This window comes from Grampus griseus (genome assembly GCF_964374135.1).
Source record: "Grampus griseus genome assembly, chromosome: 8".
Classification (NCBI taxonomy): Eukaryota; Metazoa; Chordata; class Mammalia; order Artiodactyla; family Delphinidae; genus Grampus; species Grampus griseus.
Genome location: NC_139002.1, coordinates 1,510,048 through 1,531,626, shown reverse-complemented (window position 1 = coordinate 1,531,626; position 21,579 = coordinate 1,510,048). Strand labels below are relative to the sequence as shown.

At 62.5% G+C, this 21,579-nt stretch overlaps 1 protein-coding gene across 3 annotated transcripts in view; it reads right to left on the bottom strand.

Annotated features, from left to right (window-relative positions):
- The window catches only part of IGSF9B (immunoglobulin superfamily member 9B), a gene marked incomplete at both ends in the record, with an annotated part of 41,645 nt that overhangs the window by 5,340 nt on the left and 14,726 nt on the right, over positions 1 to 21,579 (bottom strand). Inside the window, 15 exons of one of the 3 annotated variants that reach the window (XM_082660546.1) lie at positions 5,104 to 6,753; positions 7,312 to 7,357; positions 7,617 to 7,778; positions 9,583 to 9,667; positions 10,388 to 10,614; positions 11,996 to 12,171; positions 14,202 to 14,325; positions 15,102 to 15,252; positions 15,497 to 15,613; positions 15,698 to 15,838; positions 16,123 to 16,265; positions 18,410 to 18,555; positions 18,831 to 18,972; positions 20,049 to 20,166; positions 20,416 to 20,567. In XM_082660546.1, the coding sequence (XP_082516672.1) occupies positions 5,104 to 6,753; positions 7,312 to 7,357; positions 7,617 to 7,778; positions 9,583 to 9,667; positions 10,388 to 10,614; positions 11,996 to 12,171; positions 14,202 to 14,325; positions 15,102 to 15,252; positions 15,497 to 15,613; positions 15,698 to 15,838; positions 16,123 to 16,265; positions 18,410 to 18,555; positions 18,831 to 18,972; positions 20,049 to 20,166; positions 20,416 to 20,567 (3,580 nt within the window). Of the gene's footprint in view, positions 1 to 5,103; positions 6,754 to 7,311; positions 7,358 to 7,616; positions 7,779 to 9,582; positions 9,668 to 10,387; positions 10,615 to 11,995; positions 12,172 to 14,201; positions 14,326 to 15,101; positions 15,253 to 15,496; positions 15,614 to 15,697; positions 15,839 to 16,122; positions 16,266 to 18,409; positions 18,556 to 18,830; positions 18,973 to 20,048; positions 20,167 to 20,415; positions 20,568 to 21,579 lie in introns of those variants that run through there. The other 2 variants (XM_082660547.1, XM_082660548.1) reach the window with 2 other exon arrangements.

Below are 21,579 nucleotides of genomic sequence, written 5' to 3'. Positions count from 1 at the left end.
ACTTTTATCATACAGCATTTACTTACCACTTACCACGCCAGGCACTGATCTATGTTCCCTGCAATAATTTTCTTTAACCCTTACAACATCCCTAAGAGGCAAATGCTATATTGATCCCACTTTTCAGATGGAGAAACTGAAGTTAGTTTAGAGAGGTTAGGCAGTCTATCTTATAATCCAGTTATCATGGGGTAAGAGCCAGGACTCTCAACATCAGATAAACTGCGTGTCCAGCTTCTTCCCAAGGGAAACAGGTGCAGAAGCTGCATGGAAGGAAAACACTGCTTTCGCGTGCACCTGAGCAATCAGCCTGCCCTGCACGCGCTTGCTGCCACGGTCACTGACATCCTCTGCTTCGGTGGCAGAGCCAGAGAAGGCAGACCAGGGAGGGGGAAGGCTGGCTGAAGTGATGCCCTCAGGCGATGATTCCCGAGCAGCAACAATCCACTGAGTGGGGGAAGCCAATTTTCCCCTGTGAAGCAGCCAAGCTCCAGCTCTTCCAAGGCACCTGCTGTCCACCTGTTTTCGCGTTTGGCTTGGTGCTCAGGCTCAGATGCACGACAGGAGAAGGCTCCCCAAGGCACTGGAACACTCTCCCGGTACAGGAGGCAAAAAATAAAAGCAAGGGTCTGGAAGGACGGGAGGTACAGGGGAAGGGGCAAAATGGGTCTTTATATTCAGCTAGTTATGTAGAAAAGTCACGTGAAATGTGTCCCAGCAGACATCAAACCACCTCCCTTCTCTGGGAAGGGGGAAAGGGGGGCCATGTCCCCTATCAACACCAAGCCCCCCAGGGGACTTTCAGGTAATGGGCTTTTGATGCCGATGACGTTCAGACAGTAGGAGGCTGGGTGAAGCAGCTGCATCCCATCCCTGGAACAAGGGCAGCAGGTAGTCCAGGGCTGGCCAGTGGGGTGCCCTCCAGGGAGGCAAGGCCGGAGTTCTCTTTCCAGTCAGCCCCAGTTCTTCCAGAACACGCAAGAATTCAGCAAACTTGGACCCCATCCCCCAGAAAGTACGAGCATTACTGGAAGGTGAAGGCCTGAAATTAAAGCCCAGGGGCTTCTCCGGACCGTGTTCCCCATGAACCCCAGTTCTCTGTCCCACAGGTGTTTCTTTGTGGTTCACACCTACCAAAGACAGCCTGAAACTGACCTTAACACTCTCTTTTTCTCTCTCTCACCTGTTATAAAATCCGTACAAAATCCAAATCACAACCAGACAGCCCCAGAGGCCTTAGTGCATATCTCTATGCTCACCCAGAGCAGGGGAAGAAAGACACAGCCAGGTTCAAAAAGGCAAACCACAGGGCAGGACAGTCGAAATCCTCCGGACTTTTCCTGCCCTCCTGCCCCAAGAGCTGGCCGTTAACCCCGGCGGCTGCCGTGCCCGGTGACAGAGCAGTGATGAAGGAGCACTTCCTTCCTCTCCTGAGTGGACACTCTGCCATCTGACTACAGGACTGAGGTGGAGACTGAGGACACCCACTCACATCCACGGTGTAGCCAGGACATGGGTGAACCCACCCTCTGCCACAGCACAGCCAGCCAGGAGTCCGGAGATCAGTGCCCACCACTGCGTCCACAGACAGCCCCCCTCTGGTGGGGCAAGTGTGTGGCCTCCGAACTCGGCAGAGGCTTTTACCAACGGGACCTCCTTCCCACGGTTCACCCAGTACAAGGGGCCCCAGCACGCTCCCAACCCACCTGCCTCGTGGAGGCCAAGGTCAGTATGAACAGGAAAGGGGATCAGAGGGGAGGCAAGAACAGGGCCGCTACTGGTGTCAGACAGGGAACGGAGAGCCCCATCCACAAAGGGACAGGTCCGAGAAGGGAGCTGGGAGGAGGAGGAAAGGGGAGAGGAGGCGGGGCGGGGCGGGGGCAGAACAGGGGAGAGCAAAGGAAGTGGGAACAGAGCAAGGACACACGTGGACGAGACGAGTCACACCACCTCCAACGAGACCCAGCGGGGACACATGCAAAGGCAGTGTGAGGGTGGCGCCCGAGAAGGAGCCTGGCTCCTGCAAGGGCCCAGCAGCCTCCACCCAGAGCTCTCGGCAGGCAGCACGGTGAGGGCCTGACTCCCCAAGGCTGGAGAGCTGGCCGGGCCAGGCGGAAACCACCCTGCATCGCGCCCCTGGTTTCCTGGTTTACCACAGCAGTGAGAGGGCACCCAGCCCCCAGGTCTGGCAGGTGGGGACACCGGGGAGGGGGTCACGAACCAGAACGGGGCCCAGGCCCAGGCACTTTCCCGGAGTGGAGTGAGAGCTGGGCCTGGAGTCATCACTCCTCTGGGGGCAGCAGGGGGGTCACAACTGGGGGCAGGGAGGAGAGCAGGAAGGTGGAGGGCGGTCCCATCACTGTCACCCCATTGGCCGCTCCTAACTACACCGTCCCTGGTCTCCCCGAGCTCATGGCTGCGGCGTGGCACCCGGCCAGCCTCACACAATCCCGCGACCTCTGGCTGCAGACACTCTCGTGGCACGGCCGTCCTGTTTACGGGAGGCCATCCTTACGCCCAGAGGAGACCGATGGTCCTGAGTCAGGACCGTTAGCCCTCCTGCCGTCTCCAGGTGGGGAAGGGATGCAGAGACTTCAACCCAGGAAGCCAGAAGCGCCCAGAGGAGGCTCCCTCTCCCATCTGAGTGCCTGGTGCCTGCGTTTGCTTGTTGCCACAAGCACGGGACTGGCGTCCACGGCAAAAGGAAGATCTTGTCAGCGGCCATGAGACTGAGCAGGCCTCAAGGGACCACAAAAACCTCTCAGAGAGACTTGGCACCCCTCTGCTGTCAAGCTCCCGAGACCTCCACCTGGAAGGAGTCGCCCACATGGAGAGCAGAGCTGCCTTCTGCCCGGGGGCCTGTCCTCTCCGGCGGAGCTCCTCCAAGACCCCTTCCCGGAGCTGTGGCCCAGGGACATCAGGAGTGGCTACTGCAGGGGCCTTGAGAGCAACGTGAGCCCGCGGGCGAGGTCCACGCCTCAGTCCTGTGACAGCCAACAGGCTGCAGAGCAGGCTTAGGAGTGGTGACCTGCCCCTGCCCTCAGAGGACCACAGGTAGCCTGGCCCTGAGAAAGACCCGGCTGGTGAGGAAAGGAGCAGGGCCGTAGCCCAGCCGCATGCTCCTGGGAGGACCGAGCATCAGCAGGATCCCGAGAGGACAGTGAGGGAGCGGCCACCCCAGGGGGAGATCTGCACCCGGGGGGCTGAGGGAGGAAGGGGGTCTCTACGCCTGCTACTGGGGAAACCGGGCAGAAAGGGGCCGGTGCTCCGAGACACCACGTGCCCGGCCAGGTTTCCAAGGTGCAGAGGTGCAAAGCGCTCGTAGGCATTCTAGGCCCCTGAGGGTGCATGCAGGGCCCCAAGGGCTTCTGTGGGAAGCTCTGGGCAGCAGGATGGCGAGGTGTCTGAGTGCAAAAACTGCAGGGAGGCTCTGGGAGGGGCTCAGAAGCTGCAGCGAGGCAGTGCGAGCGAGGCCCGGCAGCTGTGGCAGCAGCAGGGCGTGGGGACCCAGAAGCCACGGGCCATCGGGGCGGAGGCTGCCGCCCCACAGAGGGGTGAGGGCTGTGGTCTGGATTCCCCTATGGAGGAAGCGCTGGCCCTGCGGAAGCCCGTCCGCTGGTCCGCCCCCTGCCCACCCACCCAGCCGGAGCTCCCTTACCTATTGAGCTGAAGAGAGGCTTGTCTCGACAACACTGCCCAGATAGCTGAGATCAATCAGAAACAAAGCGGTTATCAACATGGGTGCGGGGAACCACCCACGCACACCCAGAGGGAAGGGGAGGAGCACAGGGACCAGAGAACCGACAAGCGAGGCCAGAGAATGGGGTGAGCAGTAAGGAGAGAGACAGAGACCCAGACGGCACGATGGGACGAAGCAGATGAGGGCTGCACAAAGCACAGACGACAGGGCACAGCCCCCCGCATCTCCTGCACAGACAGCACGCAGCTCTCCTCCACCTCCCGAGCTGCTCCCCACCTGAGCCGGGGTGGGAGGTGAGGCTTGTGCTTCCAGGTACCAGAGTGGGGGGGGAGGGAAGGGGGCAAGGGAAGGGCGCTGGGCTCCCTCCTCTCGACCTCCTCCCGTCTGCCTACCACCAGGCCAGCCTCCTCTGGACTCTGCTCCCCTGCACAGGCGGCCACATCAAGAAGAGACCAAAGGACGGAACCGGGGCAGGGGTCAGGAGGGATGGGGGACTACGGACGGTGCAGACTCTTCCCAGCAAGTCGGGCCAACCCAAAGAGGATGGAGAAGGAAGAGAGACGGACAGAAGGACGGACTTGGGGAGGAAGTAGTGGGAGGAGGAGGGAGGAGAGCAGAAGAAAGACCAGAGAGAAAGAACACGGGCAGGCGTCCAGGCTGACTGGTACCTGGCACACCAGCTGCTACAGTTTACAGTGGGCTCCCCCAGGCCGGCTGATCGCAGGGGCTTGTCTGTCTGTCTGTCTGTCTGCAGCTCCCTGCGAGGCACACAGGTTGGGGTGGGGCGTGTGGCTCGGGCACACGGTTCAGAGGCCTGAGGTTTTGCTCCCAGCCTCCAGGACGCAGCCTCCAGGGAGGCTGGGGGGCCAGGTGGGGGCGGGAGGCGGCACTCACTAGGCTGCTAAGGGCAGGAGGGTGGGGACGGGAGCCTGGTGGTCCAGGGAAGTCAAGCCCCAGGGTCCTGCTTTCGAGGAGGAGAGGCTGAGGAAGAAAAGGAGGCTGGATACAAGGTCTCTGGGCCAACCCTGGAACCGCCCAAAGCCAGGCTCACGGGGACGTGATGGGCTCTCCACTCCAGAAGGCCCCGGGGGACCACTCATGGGGACACACCACACATCCCCTGGCCACGTCCTCTCCCCCGGCCCCCGGATGGCCTCCTGAGAGCTCTGGGCTGGATGGGGAAGACCCCTCATGCCCCTGGCAGGGTACCTGGGCAGGTAAGCCACACCCCCCCCCAGTGACCACTCCCTGCCGCTGCCAAGACCAGCGCTCCTCTCCCGAAGGGATGCTGCAGCGTGTCCCGACAAGCCCTGTCAGTCGGTGGATGGAAGGGCGAGGGCAGGGGAGGAAAGGGGAGGAAGATGACCAGGCGGCGGTGGGCAGGAGAGACGGCTCACACTCACCCTGCGGTAGGTAACGGTGGCGGGGGCGGCTCCGGTCTGAGCAGCTCCTCCCCCACCCTCCGAGGGGAAGGCGTCTGTCCAAACACATCCAAGTGGTCCACAGGCCCTGCGGGGCCCGGCGGAGGGGAGGGGTAGCCCGTGGCCAGAGCGGTGAAGCCCACGGTGGGCCGGTAGCTGGGGCTGCCGCTGCGGCTGCTCTGGGACGGGGAGCCCGTGGACGGCGTGGACTTGCGCGAGAAGCTGACGGCAGCCGGCGGCTGCAGGGCGGTCTCCGACACCTCGGCGGGCTGCAGGAGGCCGGGGCGCGGCCGGGCCCGCGCGGCGAGCTCGGGGGAGCTGGTGCGCGAGCCGAGGGGGCTCTGGGTCAGAGGCGAGAGCCGGGAGGGCTGTAGCACCACTTGATGTAAACTGGGCTCGGCGCGCCTGGCCTGCCGGGGGCTGGGCCGGGGCCGGGGCTGAGGCTCATACCACGGGGTGTCCAGGCCCAGCGCGCTGGGGCCGCCGTGCGCCCCCGGCTCGGCCGGCTCGGGGTAAGGCAACACGGGTATGCCCATGCCTTGGCTGGTGTGTCTCAGCTGCCCTTGGCTCACCAGAGGTTGCACAGGCCTGTCCTGCCACTTGGCGGCGGGGGGCACTGGGGCAGGGCCTCTGCTCGGCGCCTTGCCAGCCCAGCCCTTGGGCGCCTCCAAAGACAGGATGCCCGGGTAGGCTGCGGGCACCGGCAGGGAGGCGGGCGGCAGTCCTCGGGGGAGGCCGGCTGCAGGCTGCAGACTCTCAGCCACATCACACGGGTGCAGCTGGTGGGGGAACACCACGGCCGGGGTCTCCAGTCCCCCAAAGGGGAACTCCGGCCGGCCCCAGGGCTCTGGGGAGCGCCCGCCGGTGGGCGTCTGAGTCAAGGGCAGCGTGCTGTTGGAAGCGTTCTCTCCGTTCTCCTCGGGGATGGCGGGGTGGCCGAAAGGCCCCTCGGTGTGCAGAGGTGGCGAGGACATGACAGAGCTCAGGGGGCTGCCCACCTCCGGCATGTAGAAGGGCGGCGGCTCCACCTCCCCAGGGCTGCTGCTGCTGAGGTACCCGTAATACTGGCCGTGGTGGAAGGGCCGGGGAGCGGGTGGCCTGGCTTGGCCAGTGGCCTGGAGCCGGCCCTCCAGGCCGCCAGGGCCCTCCAGGCTGCGGCGCTGGAACCGAGGGCTGTATGCTGGTGGTGGCAGGTAAGACTCCTGGCTGGATGACAGAGGGGTCAGCTGGGACTTGAGGGCGGCCACAGACGCGGGCACCAGCGGGTCTTCATTCTCCTCGTCCGACTGGCGGAACTCAGGGTACATGTCGGTCTCCTCCGCAAAGGGGAAGCCCTCAATGCGCCGAGCCTTCGCAGAGGGTTCCACCTCGGAGGGGTCCATCACAAAGCGGCCGTCGGGGCCCCTGCTGATGAGCTCGATGGGCGTGGTGGCCTCCGCCTCGGCCTCCGCCTTGGCCACGCTGTACTTCTTGCTGCTGATGGCCCTCTTGGTCTTCTTGTACAAGGACAGCTCCTTCTCCCGCACGGGGCTCAGCATCCTCTTGGCCGCCGGCTGGGCCTGGTCGTCGGAGGACTCGGACGGGGCGCGGAGTGTGCGGATGCTCTCGGGGCTGACCTTGCCGGAGGACAAGCTGGGGACAGGGAGAGAGCAGGAGGCGTGAGGAAGCTCAGAGGACACTACTGCTTTCCGTTCTCCCTGCAAAGTACCACACGCGCCTAGGAGGATGCCAGTGAGGAGGAGGAATGCTGGCGGGTGGCGTGTGCCGGCGTGAAATACTCTGGCCGACTCTCAACTCCCAACTGTCCAGGCGTGCGCTGTCCACTTTCCAAATGGACACCTCGTTTCCGCGTTTATTCTGCCTGTTCCTATGTTTGCTACCTCTCTCCAGTCACACCTGCAACTTCACTCCCAGGTTGCTCAAGGAATGCAAGCTCATTCTAAGAGTAACTTAAACAAGGCACATTAAGAAGATACATCTGTTAGGATGGAAAAAAAATCCAAGAAAGGAGCAGCTCATCTACCATTTTGGGTCATCTACACTGCTCCCCCATTAGTGCGGACAACTTAAAATTACCGTGCAGATCAATTAAGGGAAAACAGCTTAGAAACACTGTCATGGGGCGGAGCGAGCCCTCCACCCTCCACCCCAGATGGCCGTACCCTGTCTCTCTGGGGCTAGACCACTTACGGAGACTCCAGGCTCTTCCTGCAGTGCGTGATGGAGAGTGGAGGGTCTGGAGGGAGAGAGAGGGGAGCCCGCTGAGGCCTGACGCCACACAGCCCTCCCCAGCTGTCAGCAGGGCCCAGACCAAAGCCCCGCAGGGAAGCAGCACCCTAGCACCTGGCACGTCTGGGTCCAGGATCACGTGCCCCCACCGGGTCTTGCCTCCACCCTCGTTTCGGTCCCAGCCGACTCTCCCACCATCAGAGCAAGTCCCATCGGCAGCTCTGCCCACGAGGTCCCAGTTTCCCTGTTTTCAAGGCGACACCTACCTTTCTTGCGCTTGAGCTTCCGCTTGCGCTGCCTGTTGACAAAGCAGGCGGCCAGGGTGCTGAACAGGATGGCCGCAGCCAGGAAGCATATGGTGGCCACGATTCCAGCCAGTACCGGCCGAGCCAGGCCATCTTCGGTCAGGTCCGGCTGCGGGAAGATGTCTGGGGGGATAGGGGGAGAGCACGGGTTAGATCCTCCCTCCCCAGGGCCCCAGGTGGTTCCCCACCTGTGTAGGACAGACATCACTAAGGCTCCGCCCTAAAAATGAAGAGGTGGCGTGGCGGGAAGACGGAGAAGAGGGCGTTTACAGAGCCGAGGAATCGCTACCTTGCTTGTGGAGAGGAAACACCATCTGTTATCTCTTCCCTTTGGGACGCCAGCTCTGTGATGGTCTGCGCTGGCCCAGCACCTTACCTGCCACCCTCACCTACCAGCACGCTCTACACGGAACCCGTGACTAGCTGACTGGACACTGCAGGGGCCTAAGCGTCACACGGGCATCGTGACTCCCACCAACCTCTCTATAGGACCAGGGCCCAGAGGGTGAAACTCTGCAGCAGCAGCAGCAGGGCTGTTGCTGCAGAACGCAGGTGCCCCTTTCTAACCATCACGGTGCAGGCGGGCAACTTCTGCAGGGGGTCAGCGTGTCCTGGGCACCACAGGCACGTGCTGGCACGGATCGGGGCATCAAACAACGTCCTTGTTCTACAGGCAGAAGTGAGCCTCACTTGGTGCCCAGGTCCGCAGAGCTCAGAGTGACAGCCGAGACTGGACCAGTCCACTGCGTTACGTGTCACCTGACAGTTGTGTTAATAAGTGCTGCTCTACAGGCTCATCAAAGGGGAAGCCTATGTATCTTGATACATTTGGCCAGAATCCATTGCCATGTCAAGGACAGCGAGGGATTAAAACAATCCAGATCGTGCTGACTGGCTGAGTGGAAAACAAGGGCTCAGCCTTTGGAAGTGGGAGGCTTCAAGACAGGGAACGCCGAGGGAGCTGCATCCTTGTTTACCACGGGAACCTCCCGACTGCCGGGAACGAGACATAAAGCCACCGAATGCAGAACAGTTCGTGAGAGGCACCCCCAAACCCTCAAGTCCTCTCTTCTAGCTTGGCTGCAGCTCTCTTCCCTGGAGGGAAGCCAAGACAGAAGTACGCTCGTCTCTGCTGCTACAGCAGGCACCTCCGTGTAGAGAAAAACAGCCCCACAGTGCCTAGTATACGCGACAGAAGTCACAGCCGCTCCCCACCGGCTTTCTCGCCCACCCACCCCCCGCCCTCCCCGCTGCCCCCATATCTCCACCAGGCCCGAGCACGAGCTTCTTGGCCCAGCTCTTGCCCACTGCCTCCGAGGGTCTCTGCGAGCGCTGCCCGAGGACGTGAGCCACTGCTGGATCACTAAGCAAAAACCTCTTCCCAGACCAAGGGAACCACTTCTGGGAGAGGGGCCTGCTACATGTGAGGGAGTGTAGCTGGAGAAAGATGTATAGAAATGGGACCAGAGCCAAGAGAAAGAAAGATAAATGGAGAAAATGCTGGGGAGTTGGCTTTATTTAGCCTGAAAATATCTACGGAGAGGAAGGAATGGAGGAAAACAACACCAAACAGCAATTTTCCAAATGAAACACCCTAATTATGAAGCCATCTTAACGAGAGGCGTCAGTAAGTACTGCTGACCTGTTTCTGTCTCTTTGCTCCAATTCGCCCCCCACCCCCAAGAGGATGACACCAGAGGAACAGAAATGTTATAGCAAAAGGGCTTAAGTCCTTTTCAACTATTCTAACAAGAACCTTAACTGGATTTCTCTCTGTGGTTACCTTATAGAAACGGTCACGAACGCAGCTCTTTAGACGGAGAAATCCTACCCACCTGGCAGGCTTCAGCCGGCGCTTTCGCTCTACTTCCAGCTCAACCTCTTCCCATAAGAGCTGTTCCACAGACGCCGCCCCTCCCCCAAGTACCTGTGCTGGAGACGCCGGCGATGTTGCTGGGCTCGCTGATCAGATCCTGCATGACAGCCAGGACCCGGAACTCGTACCACGTGTCCTACAGCCCCAGGGAGGACACCCCATCATCAGCCAAGCGACCTGGACCTGCGACAGCCGCCCATCCTCCCCCCACCCCAGCTCTGCGACTCGGGAGTATCTGCCGACTTCCATGGGATGAATACTCCCACCGTGGCCGATTTCAAGCTACCAACGTGAGGTCACTGAAAGCAGAGTTGGGCAGAGATGCCACATGGGCTCTCAGGAGTGCAGGGAAGGGAGAGGGAACATAGGTGGGACAGGGGGCCACTGAGAAATACGCTGCTGCCTCTCCAACTAGAGAGACCTCCCGGGTTAAGGGGAGTCAGCTGGAAAAAAGCACCGTCTTCTCCTCCAGGGGCTCGGAATTGCTAACGAAGGGACCCTACTCTGGGCAAGTGGAAGACAACCCTTCTGGGAAGCCTCTGCCCACGTCAGACTCCCGCAGGGAGCTGGGCCCCCAGCCCACCCTGGCTCGTGTCGGCACCTGGAGACCCCTCAAGCGAGAACGGCACTCCCGGCGGCCACAGGGCAGGCCCTGAACCTGCCGACCTCAGCTGCAGTGATCTGAGGATCCCAAACCTGGCAGGAGACCTGCGAGCACAGGAGTGCAGGTGTGGGACGGTACGCAGCGGCCCACACACACCTGAGCTGGGTCACTCAAAGCTTCCAGTGATTCTAGGAAGAGTCACGTCACTTCCGGAATTGAGAAAAGCAGCGGGGAAAACGCTAGGCACCTCACCTGGGACAGGTCCCTAGCAAAGAAGTCCCCATCAGTGCCAGGTATGGCGTCATCCAGCGTCTCCCAGCGCTCTCCGACGCGGAACTCCAGGATGTAGCGGTCGATGGGGAAGCTGTGGTTGGCAGGTGGGAGCCAGGACAGGAGCACACCCTGCTGGGTCCGGTTGGCTGTGAGGCACCTCGGTGGGGTAACCAGCACCAGGGGTTCTGGAGTTGTGACAGGGAATGCTGCGGGGGAGGGAGAGGTGATGGCGGGGTTGCCGAGGCCACTGCAACCCCTCTACCCACACGTCCCTGTGGGGGCAGTGACCCCAGGGCGATGAGGCCCACATCCCCAGGGTGCAGGCATCAATTCAGGACACGTGTCCCATGAAGAGCCCTCGTGACCCAAGGGAAGGGGGCAGGGTGGGTGGGCCCGAGCCTCCTGACTCCATTTCCAGAGCACTTCTGACGACACACACAAGGGCATCAGGTCCCGTGAAAGGAAAAGAGTCAGGAACTTCAGGGAAGAAGGAAATGTAATTATCTTTTGAATAAGACAGTATCTTTGAAAAGATACTATAGGGACTTCCCTGGCGGTCCAGTGGTTAAGACTTCGCTTTCCAATGCAGGGGGTGTGGGTTCGATCCCTGGTCAGGAAGCTAAGATCCCACATACCTCAGGGCCAAAAAACCAAAACATAAAAAACATAAGTGGGCTTCCCTGGTGGCGCAGTGGTTGGGAGTCCGCCTGCCGATGCAGGGGACGCGGGTTCGTTCCCCGGTCCGGGAAGATCCCACATGCCACGGAGCAGCTGGACCCGTGAGCCATGGCCGCTGAGCCTGCGCATCTGGAGCCTGTGCTCCGCGATGGGAGAGGCCACAGCAGTGAGAGGCCCGCGTACCGCAAAAAAAAAAAACAGAAGCAATAGTGTAACAAATTCAACAAAGACTTTAAAAATGGTCCACATCAAATATATCTTAAGAAAGAAAAAAAGATACTACAAAATGTATCTTTCATTCTCTTCCAAGGAAGAAGGAACATCTTCCCTCAGCACTGCTCACTCCATCCGTTCCCCTCTGGCCCAGGTGGAAAAACAGGCCCCAGGGCACAGGGCTTCGGGGTGGGGCAAGCCTCGGCAAGAAAGAATGTGGGACAAGGCTGGCGTGGGGCCGCCTGGTCACAGCCAACCTCTCTGGCCGCAGACAGGGGCCAAATGCAACAGCAGGCGGGCAGGGTGAGCCGCTGGGTCAGGGAGGAAGAGGTGGCCCTACGCCTGCCACCAGACGAGGCCGGGGGCCAGAGGAAGGGAGCAGCGGGAGTGCAAAAGGAGGAGGAAGGACCCCCACCACCCCGGGAGGCCACAGAAAGATGCAAACACGGGGCCAGTAAGGAACGATGGAACTGAAGCTCTTCCAACCATCTGAGGACACGTCAGTGCAGCCCACAACGCTCAGACGGGGCACGAGGCACCCTGGCCCGGACAAACCCCGTGGGACGGTAGGATAGACCCTTACTGGGAGGTCAGTGTTGGTTGTATAAGGCACTTAGCAAGGCGCCCGCATACAATGGGCAGGAAATGTCTGCTCTCCATCCCAGCCCCTCCAGGAGCATCCCGGCCCGGCCTCACCTAAAGTGTTCACAGTGACCACCTCACTGAAGGCGCTGGTGCCCAGCTTGTTCTGGGCCAGGACACTGAACTGGTATGCTGTCTCGGGCTCCAGGGCATCCACCAGCAGCCAGCTGGGTCCCGGAGGCACAGGCAGGGACAGCCAGTCGTGGGGCCCAAACCGTGCCCGCTTCATCCTGCCCGAGAGAGAAAGGATCGGGGACGAGGGCGCGGGGTGGGTTACACTGGAGACTTGAGAGGGCACACAGGTGCTGGAGTTGGGGGCGCTGCCCCAGCCTCCCCAGCTTAGAGGTCAGGAGCAGGTCACAACCCCCCAGCTGTGGCTGTGCCGGTCCCCATGAAGCCAGGTCCCCAGCCACTACTGGCGCCTATTCTCTGAAAAGGGACCCTTGGCATTACTGATGCTCGAGATACTGGTCAAATTACCAATTGCATTCTGGGAGAATCTCACCCTGGTCAGAGCCCTAAGAGTGGCGCAGCCCTGGGAGTGAGGACGCTGGGAACAAGGCAGGTACCAAAGTGGGAAAGTGGGGATGAGGAGGACCAGGGGGAGGCCGGGTGCCCTTGGCCACCCGGCCTCCCGGGGACAGCCAAAGTGGGACCTGCGTGACCCCGAGGGCACAATATGTCCGAGTGGGCTTGAGTCACTGAGGAAGAGCTGGGCGCAGGACAGAAATAATCAGTGCTTCCCCACAGTGGGGACCAGGACCCACCCCTACGGCTTCTGGGTTAGAGGTCACCAAGGAAGGCCGCGCTGTGGCTACAGAACACTGGAACCAGGGGTGAGGGTCGACCCTTGCTCTGCAGCCCACTTGACTCCCTGCAAGCCATGAAGCCGGCGCCCAGGCGCAGCGCCCGGCGCCACCACGGGGAGGACACATCGTCCCGTGGGATTGGCCGCGCAGTCCCTCAGCAGCCTGAGGACCCCCGTGGAGGCCAGGCCCCTGCAGGCTAAGGGCTCACGGCTCACAGCTCAAGCCTCTGCCCGGGAATCGGAGCGGAGGCAGCCGAAAGCACAGCAGAGAGAAACCAGCGCTGGAAGGAGGCCTCCCCAGCCCCGTGACCGCCCTTCCCCCGCCGGCACCACAGCAGGCAGCAGAGTGACAAAGCGAAGCAGAGCCGCAGGCAGCGAGGGAACAGTCCACGCCCAGACCTTCAGCTCGGGCCTCCCCAAAGGCGGCCACACGCCCTGCCCTGGCCACGCAGCCGCCTGGCAGCCTCCCGCCTGCCCTGGGGAACAGGTGGGCATGGGAGGGGGCTCCGCTTCAACTCCGAGCCCCCCAAGCTCACCACCTAGGTCCAGTGGGCATCCAGAGCTCAGAACACCTAGGTAATCAGAGGCTGGGGAGCAGGCCAGGTCCCTCTGACTCCCTGCTGCTGAGAAGTATACGGAGGGCTCTCCCTGAATCTCCAGGCGCCCCCGACCCAACCTGGTGAGCCTGGCTGGGGCTACACACCCAGATGAGACAGGTCTGGAAAGGAGGAGGTGAGGGCTCACCCTCCCGACTCGAGGATGTCACCCATGATGCAGGTGGCCAGTGCGTGGCTCAGGAGAGGGATGTGGGGAGAGAAAATCCTGAGGGGAGGGGTGGACCTCGGCTGAGGCCTCTCCTCCCAGCTTTTCTACACCTCCTGTCCTCAGCCTGCTTCATGCATTATTAAGATGTCTGTTTGCCCCGAGGTTTGGGAAAAATCTCAAATCTCTGCACTTCGCTAAGTGAACGTATAACCAGGTACAAAGACGACAGACACACGGTCCTAGGGAGAAAATGCACACGTGCAGAAAAGGCCAGGAAGGTGAGCGCCACTTCACACTGGGTTTCTGGAACCACTGGTGCAGGGTCAGAATAAAAGATCTATGCTTGTGGCTGGCTGTCTTACGATGCCCTTGAACATCCGGACTCTCTTCCAGGCTCCAGAGAATAGAGCAAGCTGGAGGAGCAAGCCAAGGACAGGGAGGGGCCGCGAGATCAGCTGAGGACGTGCAGCACAGGGTGACGGACCATCCAGGCCCCAGCCCCGCCGTCATCCCAGACACCCCACCCCCCTGGAGCCTGGTCACCGGGCAACACACCCCACCATCCGGAGGGAGGTAGGGCAGGTGGAGAGCCACACCCTTCTCATAACCTGCCCCCTGACCCCAGGGACTGATGAGGGGTGGGGGTGGGGGGATAAGCAGAGAGCAAGGCGTGCGGGGGTGACTCACAGAGGTCCGTACCAAACAGAGAATGTCTGCTCAAATCCTCCATCGTAGCCTGGCTCCCAGGACACGTTGGCAGTTGTCATGGAGACCTGGACCCGGACACTGCTCGGGGCATGGGGGCTGGTGCCTGCAGGCCAAGCGGACACCTCAGGCGGGAGGAACTGAGCCCGCGGAGCCGGGCTGGCTGTGACCTCGTGCACCTGGCAAAAGCGGTGCCCCGGGGGAGACGTCGGGACAAGGACGCTCTGAGGAGCTGCGCCCAGCCCTGCTGGGTCATGGGGCTGGAGGAGGAAAACCGTCCCGCGGGCAGGCTCGTCCTTCCAGCAGGAGATGCGTGAGCATCAGGAATAAGGGCCGGAGGGAAACCAGCCCCTGGTCATCAGCCCCGAGAAGGCCCGCGCTCGTCTGGAGAGCATCAAGTGCAGCCGACGGCCACAGGTGAAGCCCAAAGGCCCCCGTCGCACACGGCTCTCTGGCCTGAGACCCAAACACCAACGTGAGAGCCGCCCACCAGCCCGGCACGGCAGTCAACACCTCCGGCAGGAGCTCGAGCCCTGGGCCTACCACTCAGTGCAGTGATGCCAGGCAGGGCGTCCCCCCCAGACCAGCCTCGGTCTCAATGAGCGAGCGTGGGGGGAACACCAGCTCCCACCTCACACACGTGTGTGACGAGGCGCCCCTAGGTGCTGAGCCTAAAGCTGGTGGTAAATGCTCAAAAAGCACTGGCTGTTGTCACGACTGTGGCTGTCTGTCCCCAGAGGGGCAGGGAAAACATGCAGGCAGAGGAAGCGGGCACACGTGCCCAGAGCCCCAGGTCAGGGGACCCCTCTGCCAGGCCCAGCCCAGACCTGGAGGCAGACAGCCCCACACCCAGAGCCCGGCCCGCCTTCCCACGCCCCATACCGACGACAGTCAGGTGGGTGCTGGCAGTGATGCTGGTGACCACATTGGTGGCGCTGCACTCCCACTGCCCGTGGTCCTCCTTACTCAGGGCGCGGAACTGCAGGCTCCCGCCGGGCAGGGCGCTGTGCTTGCTTCTGCTGGGCTTCCCTACCTTGGCCAAACACGGGGGCGGGGAGGAGGGTGGGAGGAGGGGCAGGGAAGAAGAGAAGCCACCAACACTCAGGGGTCCAGGAAGGACAGGGGCGGCACCGGGCCCCAGCCCGCAGCCCTCCCTGCCCGCCCCCACCCCGCGCCAGGAGTCACCGTCGCTACTCGGCCCCCGCCCCGTGGGAACAGCGCCGTTCCCAGGCCGTGCCCCTACCGCGCTCCCCAGGAGCCCCGGAGCCCAGAGGTACCTTCCTCCACGTGATGACAGGGAAGGGGTCCCCGGCGGCGGCGCAGGGGATGACCAGCTCCCGGCCGGCCTCTTGCCTGTACTCCCAGCCTGGTAGCACCGTAAAGTACGGGGGGTCCTAGGAGAGCACGGCGAGGCCGTGACGTCGGGCATTTCAGGCGCCCAGTGCCCGCACGGAGGCGGCCCGCAGCCCCGGCCTCACCTTCAGGACGAGCCTCGCGGGGGAGGACTGGCCCATGGTCCCCAGGGTGTTGTAAGGCACACAGGTGTAAGTGCCAAGAGCCTCCTCTGTGGCCTCCTCGATTCGGATGGAGCCGTCCTCCATCAGGGTCCAGCCCAGGTTCTGCTGGGGCACAGACAGCGCAGGGGAGCTGGCGTCAGGAGCCGGCGCTCGGCCCAGGCCCCTCAGCTGGACCTCAGCTGCTCCTCCGTGTGCAGGCTGGAGGGGGGGGGGGCGTCTCGCGATGCGAGAACAGCCAGGCCCTGCTGGACTCGGCCCACGGGAAACAGCTCTTTGCTCTCCCCAAATCCTGGGGGGAGGGGAGGGGCCCTGGCAGGAACCAGATCCCCAGAGGTAGCACCTCAGGGCCGGGGGCCTCCCGCGACCGGCACACGGCCCTCCGGCACCTTCTCAACCTGCAGGGGGCGGCCGTCCTTGTTCCACTTGACCACGGTGGCCGGTGGCTCTGCGTCCACAGGGCAGCGGATGTAGCCATGAATTCCCACAGGCACATAGATCACGGGGGGCATGTTGAGGACGCGGGCTGGGTCTGCAGGGCCGCGGGTGTGGGGAGGGAAGCAGAGGTGAGAAGGCAGGCGGGGGGGAGGCGAGCCACCCCGCAGCCCAGGGCCCCCCACTCGGCGCAGTGCCAGGTGTCGGCCCAGCGGGGGCCACGAGATGGCAAAGCCCACTCCCTGGGCTGACCGCCCAGAGGCCACAGCAACCGTCCTGTCTGTGCAGCCCTGCATTCTTAAGAACACCCGTCTGAATGCACGGAGGCACCGCTGCTCCTGCCGGCCTGCAGCTCCCCCCACACACCTCCGCCCGGAGACGCAACAGCCGCCGGGACGCATAAGATAGCAGCATCCCTCCCGAGTGTCTGCAGGACCCCAAGCCCTTCCTCGCCCCACGTCCTCTGCGGACGGCGACCAGGGGCGGAACCACAAGGCTGCTTTTCTGCCCTGCCTCGGTTTCCCATCTGTGCAGGTGGGGTGCAGAGTCAGCCACGGAGCTGCTGGAAGTTTCTCAGGACAGCAGGAGCAGCAGCTCTGTGACGTGGGTGAGCCGCCCGCCCTCCCCCGCCAGGCTCCCGGGCTCCCACGAGGGCCATGGAGGAGAAGGACCCAGAACTGCCCGGGAGGCGGTGAGGATGAATGGGCGGCTCTGTTAGCGTCTGGAGCCCTTCAGAGAAGAGCATTGCATAAATACCAGGCCGAAGTATATATTTAGACACGGCTTCCTACTTTCGTATGGTAGATTTTTTTTTTTCTCCTCCAAGGTTTTCAAAGGGTTTATGAATGAGAAATACTCTGAACACTGCTTTTTAGCAGAAATAAAGATCCCTGTCTCACCCACCTGAAAATCTCACCCAACAGGTTCTCTTTGAAGGCAGGAAAGAGGTAAAAAACGACAAGTGGGAGTGGGTGATGGTGCCAGAGGGAGACAGAGAAACGCTTCCCTCAGCAGACACGGCCACAGCCTGGAGGACGGAAGCCTTGGTCCTGGTGGATCATCGTCCTTTGGAGACCACCCCTGCCGGCCCTCTCCCTCCGCCACTGCCCCCTCCATGCCCGGGTGACACAGGCAGAGAGGTTCTGCTCCGCAAGGAGCCTGCCCCGCCCTTGGCACCTTCACAGCCTGGGCACACAGTAAGTAACTTGTCAGAGCTTTTTCTCTCCTGGGTGGGACAGGCCTGGGGTTCTGAGTCACACAGCTTTCCTTAGGCCTCACAGCTCTTAAGAACTCGGGACGCATAAGACAGCAGCTGAAAGTCGTCCTCGGCTGTGGACAGCGGAGAGGAGGCCTCTGCCCGCACCAGCAGCATCACCACGTGAGGGTGTGAGGTCGGGACTCGGGGGGCCCACTGCCAGGCCCATGCTCAGCCCGCCTCCCAAGGTCACCAGCTGTTCTAATGTCCTCAGCTCAGATGCAACCTCTGGGCCACGCCTCTCCAGATGGTCATACTCTCGCCCGCCCCTCCGTGTTGTGGGAGGGAGTGGTTCTTGCACACGAGCCCTTGTGTGATGGATAGCCTGTCACCTACCACGTCAAGAGGGGCCTTTATTGTCAAAGTGACGGAGCCATCCTCCAATCAGGAGGAAGAGATTAGCCCTCGGCACTCATCCTCTCCCCCAGTCGAAACCAGCAAGCTGAATGACGCTGCACAAAAGCGCTCGGTCGTTCCGGCCCAAGAGCAGCCCCTTCCCCTGGGTCTCGGGCAGCCCTGGAAGGCGCGGCAGGGAAGCCACCAGGGGCCCGCTGCTGGGGAAGCGGATTAGTCACCCCAGAGAGGATCTGTCCCCCTTGCCCACCCAGCAGGGGAGCAGAGAGCGGCAGCAGAGCTGCCCCACTGGGTCTGAGCCACATGGCCCTCAGATACTAAGAAAAAAACACCTCATTCAAGGTGCGGACAGAGGAGCTGGCCAGCGCCGGCACGAGGACGGCGTCCAGAAGGCCTGCCTGTCCCTGAGCCCAACCGGGGCGAGGCTGACGGAATGGATTAGTGGACACGGGCGGCCGTGCGGCCCGGAGAAGAGCCTGGCGGGGGCTCGATTCACCTCCGCTGGCCAGCCCGGGTCAGACCTCCTCCCGCGCTGTCCCGTCCCCGCCTCGGCCCCTCCTCCGCCCACACTGCCTCCACGCAGCCCTCCAGCCCCCCATGTGGCCAGCGTGGCCTGAGCCTGCCCCACTCACACTGCACAGTCAGGTACGCCGAGGCCGAGGGCGAGCGTCCCAGGCTGTTGCTGGGGACGCAGGTATACTTCCCCGCGTCCTCAGGCTTCACCCGGAAGATAATCAGGGTCCCGTCGATCAGGATCCGCACCCTCAGCTTCAGATCACTGCAGGGACACAGAACACAGGACACAATGGCGGGGGGGGGCTGGGGGCGGGGGGCAGGTGTCTTCCATTCAACACTGGGACAACATGCCAGTGAGTCCTCCGCACGGCTGAGGGGGACAGGCGCCGTCTGCACACACACTGGCCTCAGCATGAGGGACACGTGGACTGGATGCCCCCAACCCCTGCCAGCTCCCAGAGCCCAAGGGCAGCCCCTGCTCGGAAGCTTCACCCCGAGGAGGCCTGGCTGGGCCCCAAGGGAAGGGCGGGCACTCACTTCTGGAAGTAGACATTCTCGTCCTGCCAGTACCAGGTGTAGGTAAGGTTGCCGGGATAGGCCTCTGCCCGGCAGGTAAGCAGAGCATCCTGGGATATGTTGACAGTGATGTTCTCAGGAGGGGAGACGATGAAGGGAGGTCCTGGGGGGACAGGAACAAGCATGACTTCTCCCGGCGGGGGGGTTGGGGGGGACCACAGCGCTGGGCTCCCAGGAGGCTCCGACCCTCAGGAAGGGGCACCCCAAGCCCTGGGAGGGACAGCGGGGAAGGCACTGGTCCAGGAGCTGGCAGCGCAGCCAAGCAGTTGTCATGGAGACGCATCCAGCTGCTGCCTGTGCTCAGGTTCTTCCTCTCCCTGCAAGTCCCAGGGATGCAAGGGGTCCGGAGGTGTGGCCGTGTGCTCCCAGCCTGCTGTAGATGCCCGCCCCACGCACAGGCCCGCTGTAAACCTGGCTTCCGAACAGCCAGTTAACCCCTACACAGGCACGCACACACGCGCGCCCGCACACATGCACACTCACATACACACACGCACACGGCCCTCCCTGCCCCTCCTTCTCTGCAGTGGAGCCCAGGGCAGCACATGTGCAGCAAAGAGAAAGGAACCGCCTTGCCTCTGGAGGAGTAAGAGGCTTCGCGCTGACCAGATAAGGGTGACGGGCGGGTTGGGGCAGGGGAGGAGAGGGGTGGAGCTCCAGCAGCCCCGGCAGTGCGAGCCTTCCAGACAGGCCCGAGTCGCAGAAGCAGCGCACAGCCGCCACCCGACCCCTCGAGCAGGATGGAGGCTGCCCCCTCTGGGGGCTTCGAGGCCCCAGGCAAGGCAGGCCGGCATCTCAGGTGCTGACCCCACAGACGCCAGCCCCACCAAATGCCCTCCGTGTTATTTAACCCTCTGGGGTTGGACGGAATTCCTATCTTTATTTACTGATGCCATCGTCAGAGGGTGGAGGCCTGAGAGAGGGCTCCTCCCCCGGGGAAGGAAGAGGCCCAGCGGGATGCCCTCCGGACATTCAGAGAAAGCAGAAACCCACTCGGCATGGTGCCTCCCGCCACCTCACAGGAGGGCCGCCGCAGGCCACCAAGGAGCCCCACGATATGGAGAGGAGCTCCCACCACCCCCAGCTGAGGCACCCACGCCCTGGAAAGAACCCCCCAAGCTCAGTGGGGCCGGAACTCCCTGCCAGAGGCCCAGGGCATAGAGGTCAGATCGCTCTCACCTTGGACGAGCAGGTGGGTCGTGTGGATGGCCTCCCCCTGGATGCTGTACGCGCGACAGGTGTAGGCACCTCTGTCCTCCCGACTGACCGAAGTCACCGTCAGGCTGCCGTCACTCACCTGTGGCCGAGGAGAGATGGGCTCAGCTCCCAGCCCTGGGCCCGCCAACCCCATCCCAGGTGGAAGTGGCCTGGGGCCCATGCACCTGGGGACACGGAAGCAGGCTTCTCCCTCCGAGGACACGGGTGCCAGCCGCTCCACCTGCCGCCTCCAGCCCCACCTGCGCCTCCGCAAGTGTGAACTGTCACGGGGACGGAGGCTCAGGGCAAGGAGGAGTGGGTGCAGCGGCCGCGGCAGACCCACACTCACCTGGTACTTGCCGCTGGCACCTAGCAGCATCCCCTCCTTCAGCCAGGTGACGATGGGCTTCGGGTTCCCAAAAGCTGTGCAGGTCATGGTGATGCTGCTGCCCTCCTTGGCCTCGATGTACTGGGGGGGGGTTTCTGTAAAGGTGGGAGGAGCTGCAAGAGACCCAAGGCGCGGGGTGGGGTCAGCCAGCGGCCCTGCACACAGCGAGGGCCCTGCACTGGGCCACCCCACAAGGCCGGCGCCCTCCAGGAGGTCGGAGGTGACACAGGTGGCAGGCCCTGCCTTGTGCGGGGGGACCTGGAACTCAGCATGGCTGGATCCCATGTCTAAACTTCCCCCATTGCACACACCCAACTCCCAATAAAGGACTGTTTGTCCAGCACCCACAGGGAGGCCCCCATGCTCAGCACCAGGGATGCGGCAATGAATGAGGCACCCGTCACCCCACGATCGTCCAGATGCCCCTCCTCCTGTAACCCCAGCCCAACCAGGCCCACGGTTCTGGGACATTTGCCGTCTGAGCCCTGTCAGGCCTAGCACGGATCTCAAGCCAGGTGACAAAGACTCGCCCAGGCTCTGCAGCGACAACCCCCCACCAGGCAGACGGCCCGGTCCACGGGCTGCTCGCTCCTGAATTCTCTAAGACTGTGCCAGACTGTCCCCAGCACCTGCCTCGGAGTTCTGACTAAAATCCCATCCGGTACGAATAACACACTCTGTCTCACCTGTCTGAGCTGCCTATAGAAGCCACCCGATCAACCCCAACCCCCTGGACGATCATGCGGGGTCTTCTGGAGTGGGGGGCACTGCTGACACCAGCCTAGGGTCCATAGCACCGGGCTCAAGGCTCCAAGTTCAAATCCAGCTGCCACTCACTCTGTAACCCTGGGCTCAGCCGCTCTGGGCTCTACCTAAACCCCACCCTCAAGACCAGTGGCAGGAATTAGCGAGGTAAAGTCCGTGAAAGGAGCAGGTAAGACGTACACATGTGAAATGGTGGTCATTCTGTCGTCACTGTCATTGCTGTCGGCCGCCCAGGGCTCCTGAGGCCCTGACGAGAAGCTGTGAGAGGGGTCTCCTCGGAGGCTGCCCTGCCCCAGGCCCAGGACACGCCGGGGGTCGCGGCCACCCACCACCTGCCACCAGCCTCACCTCCCGTTGCAC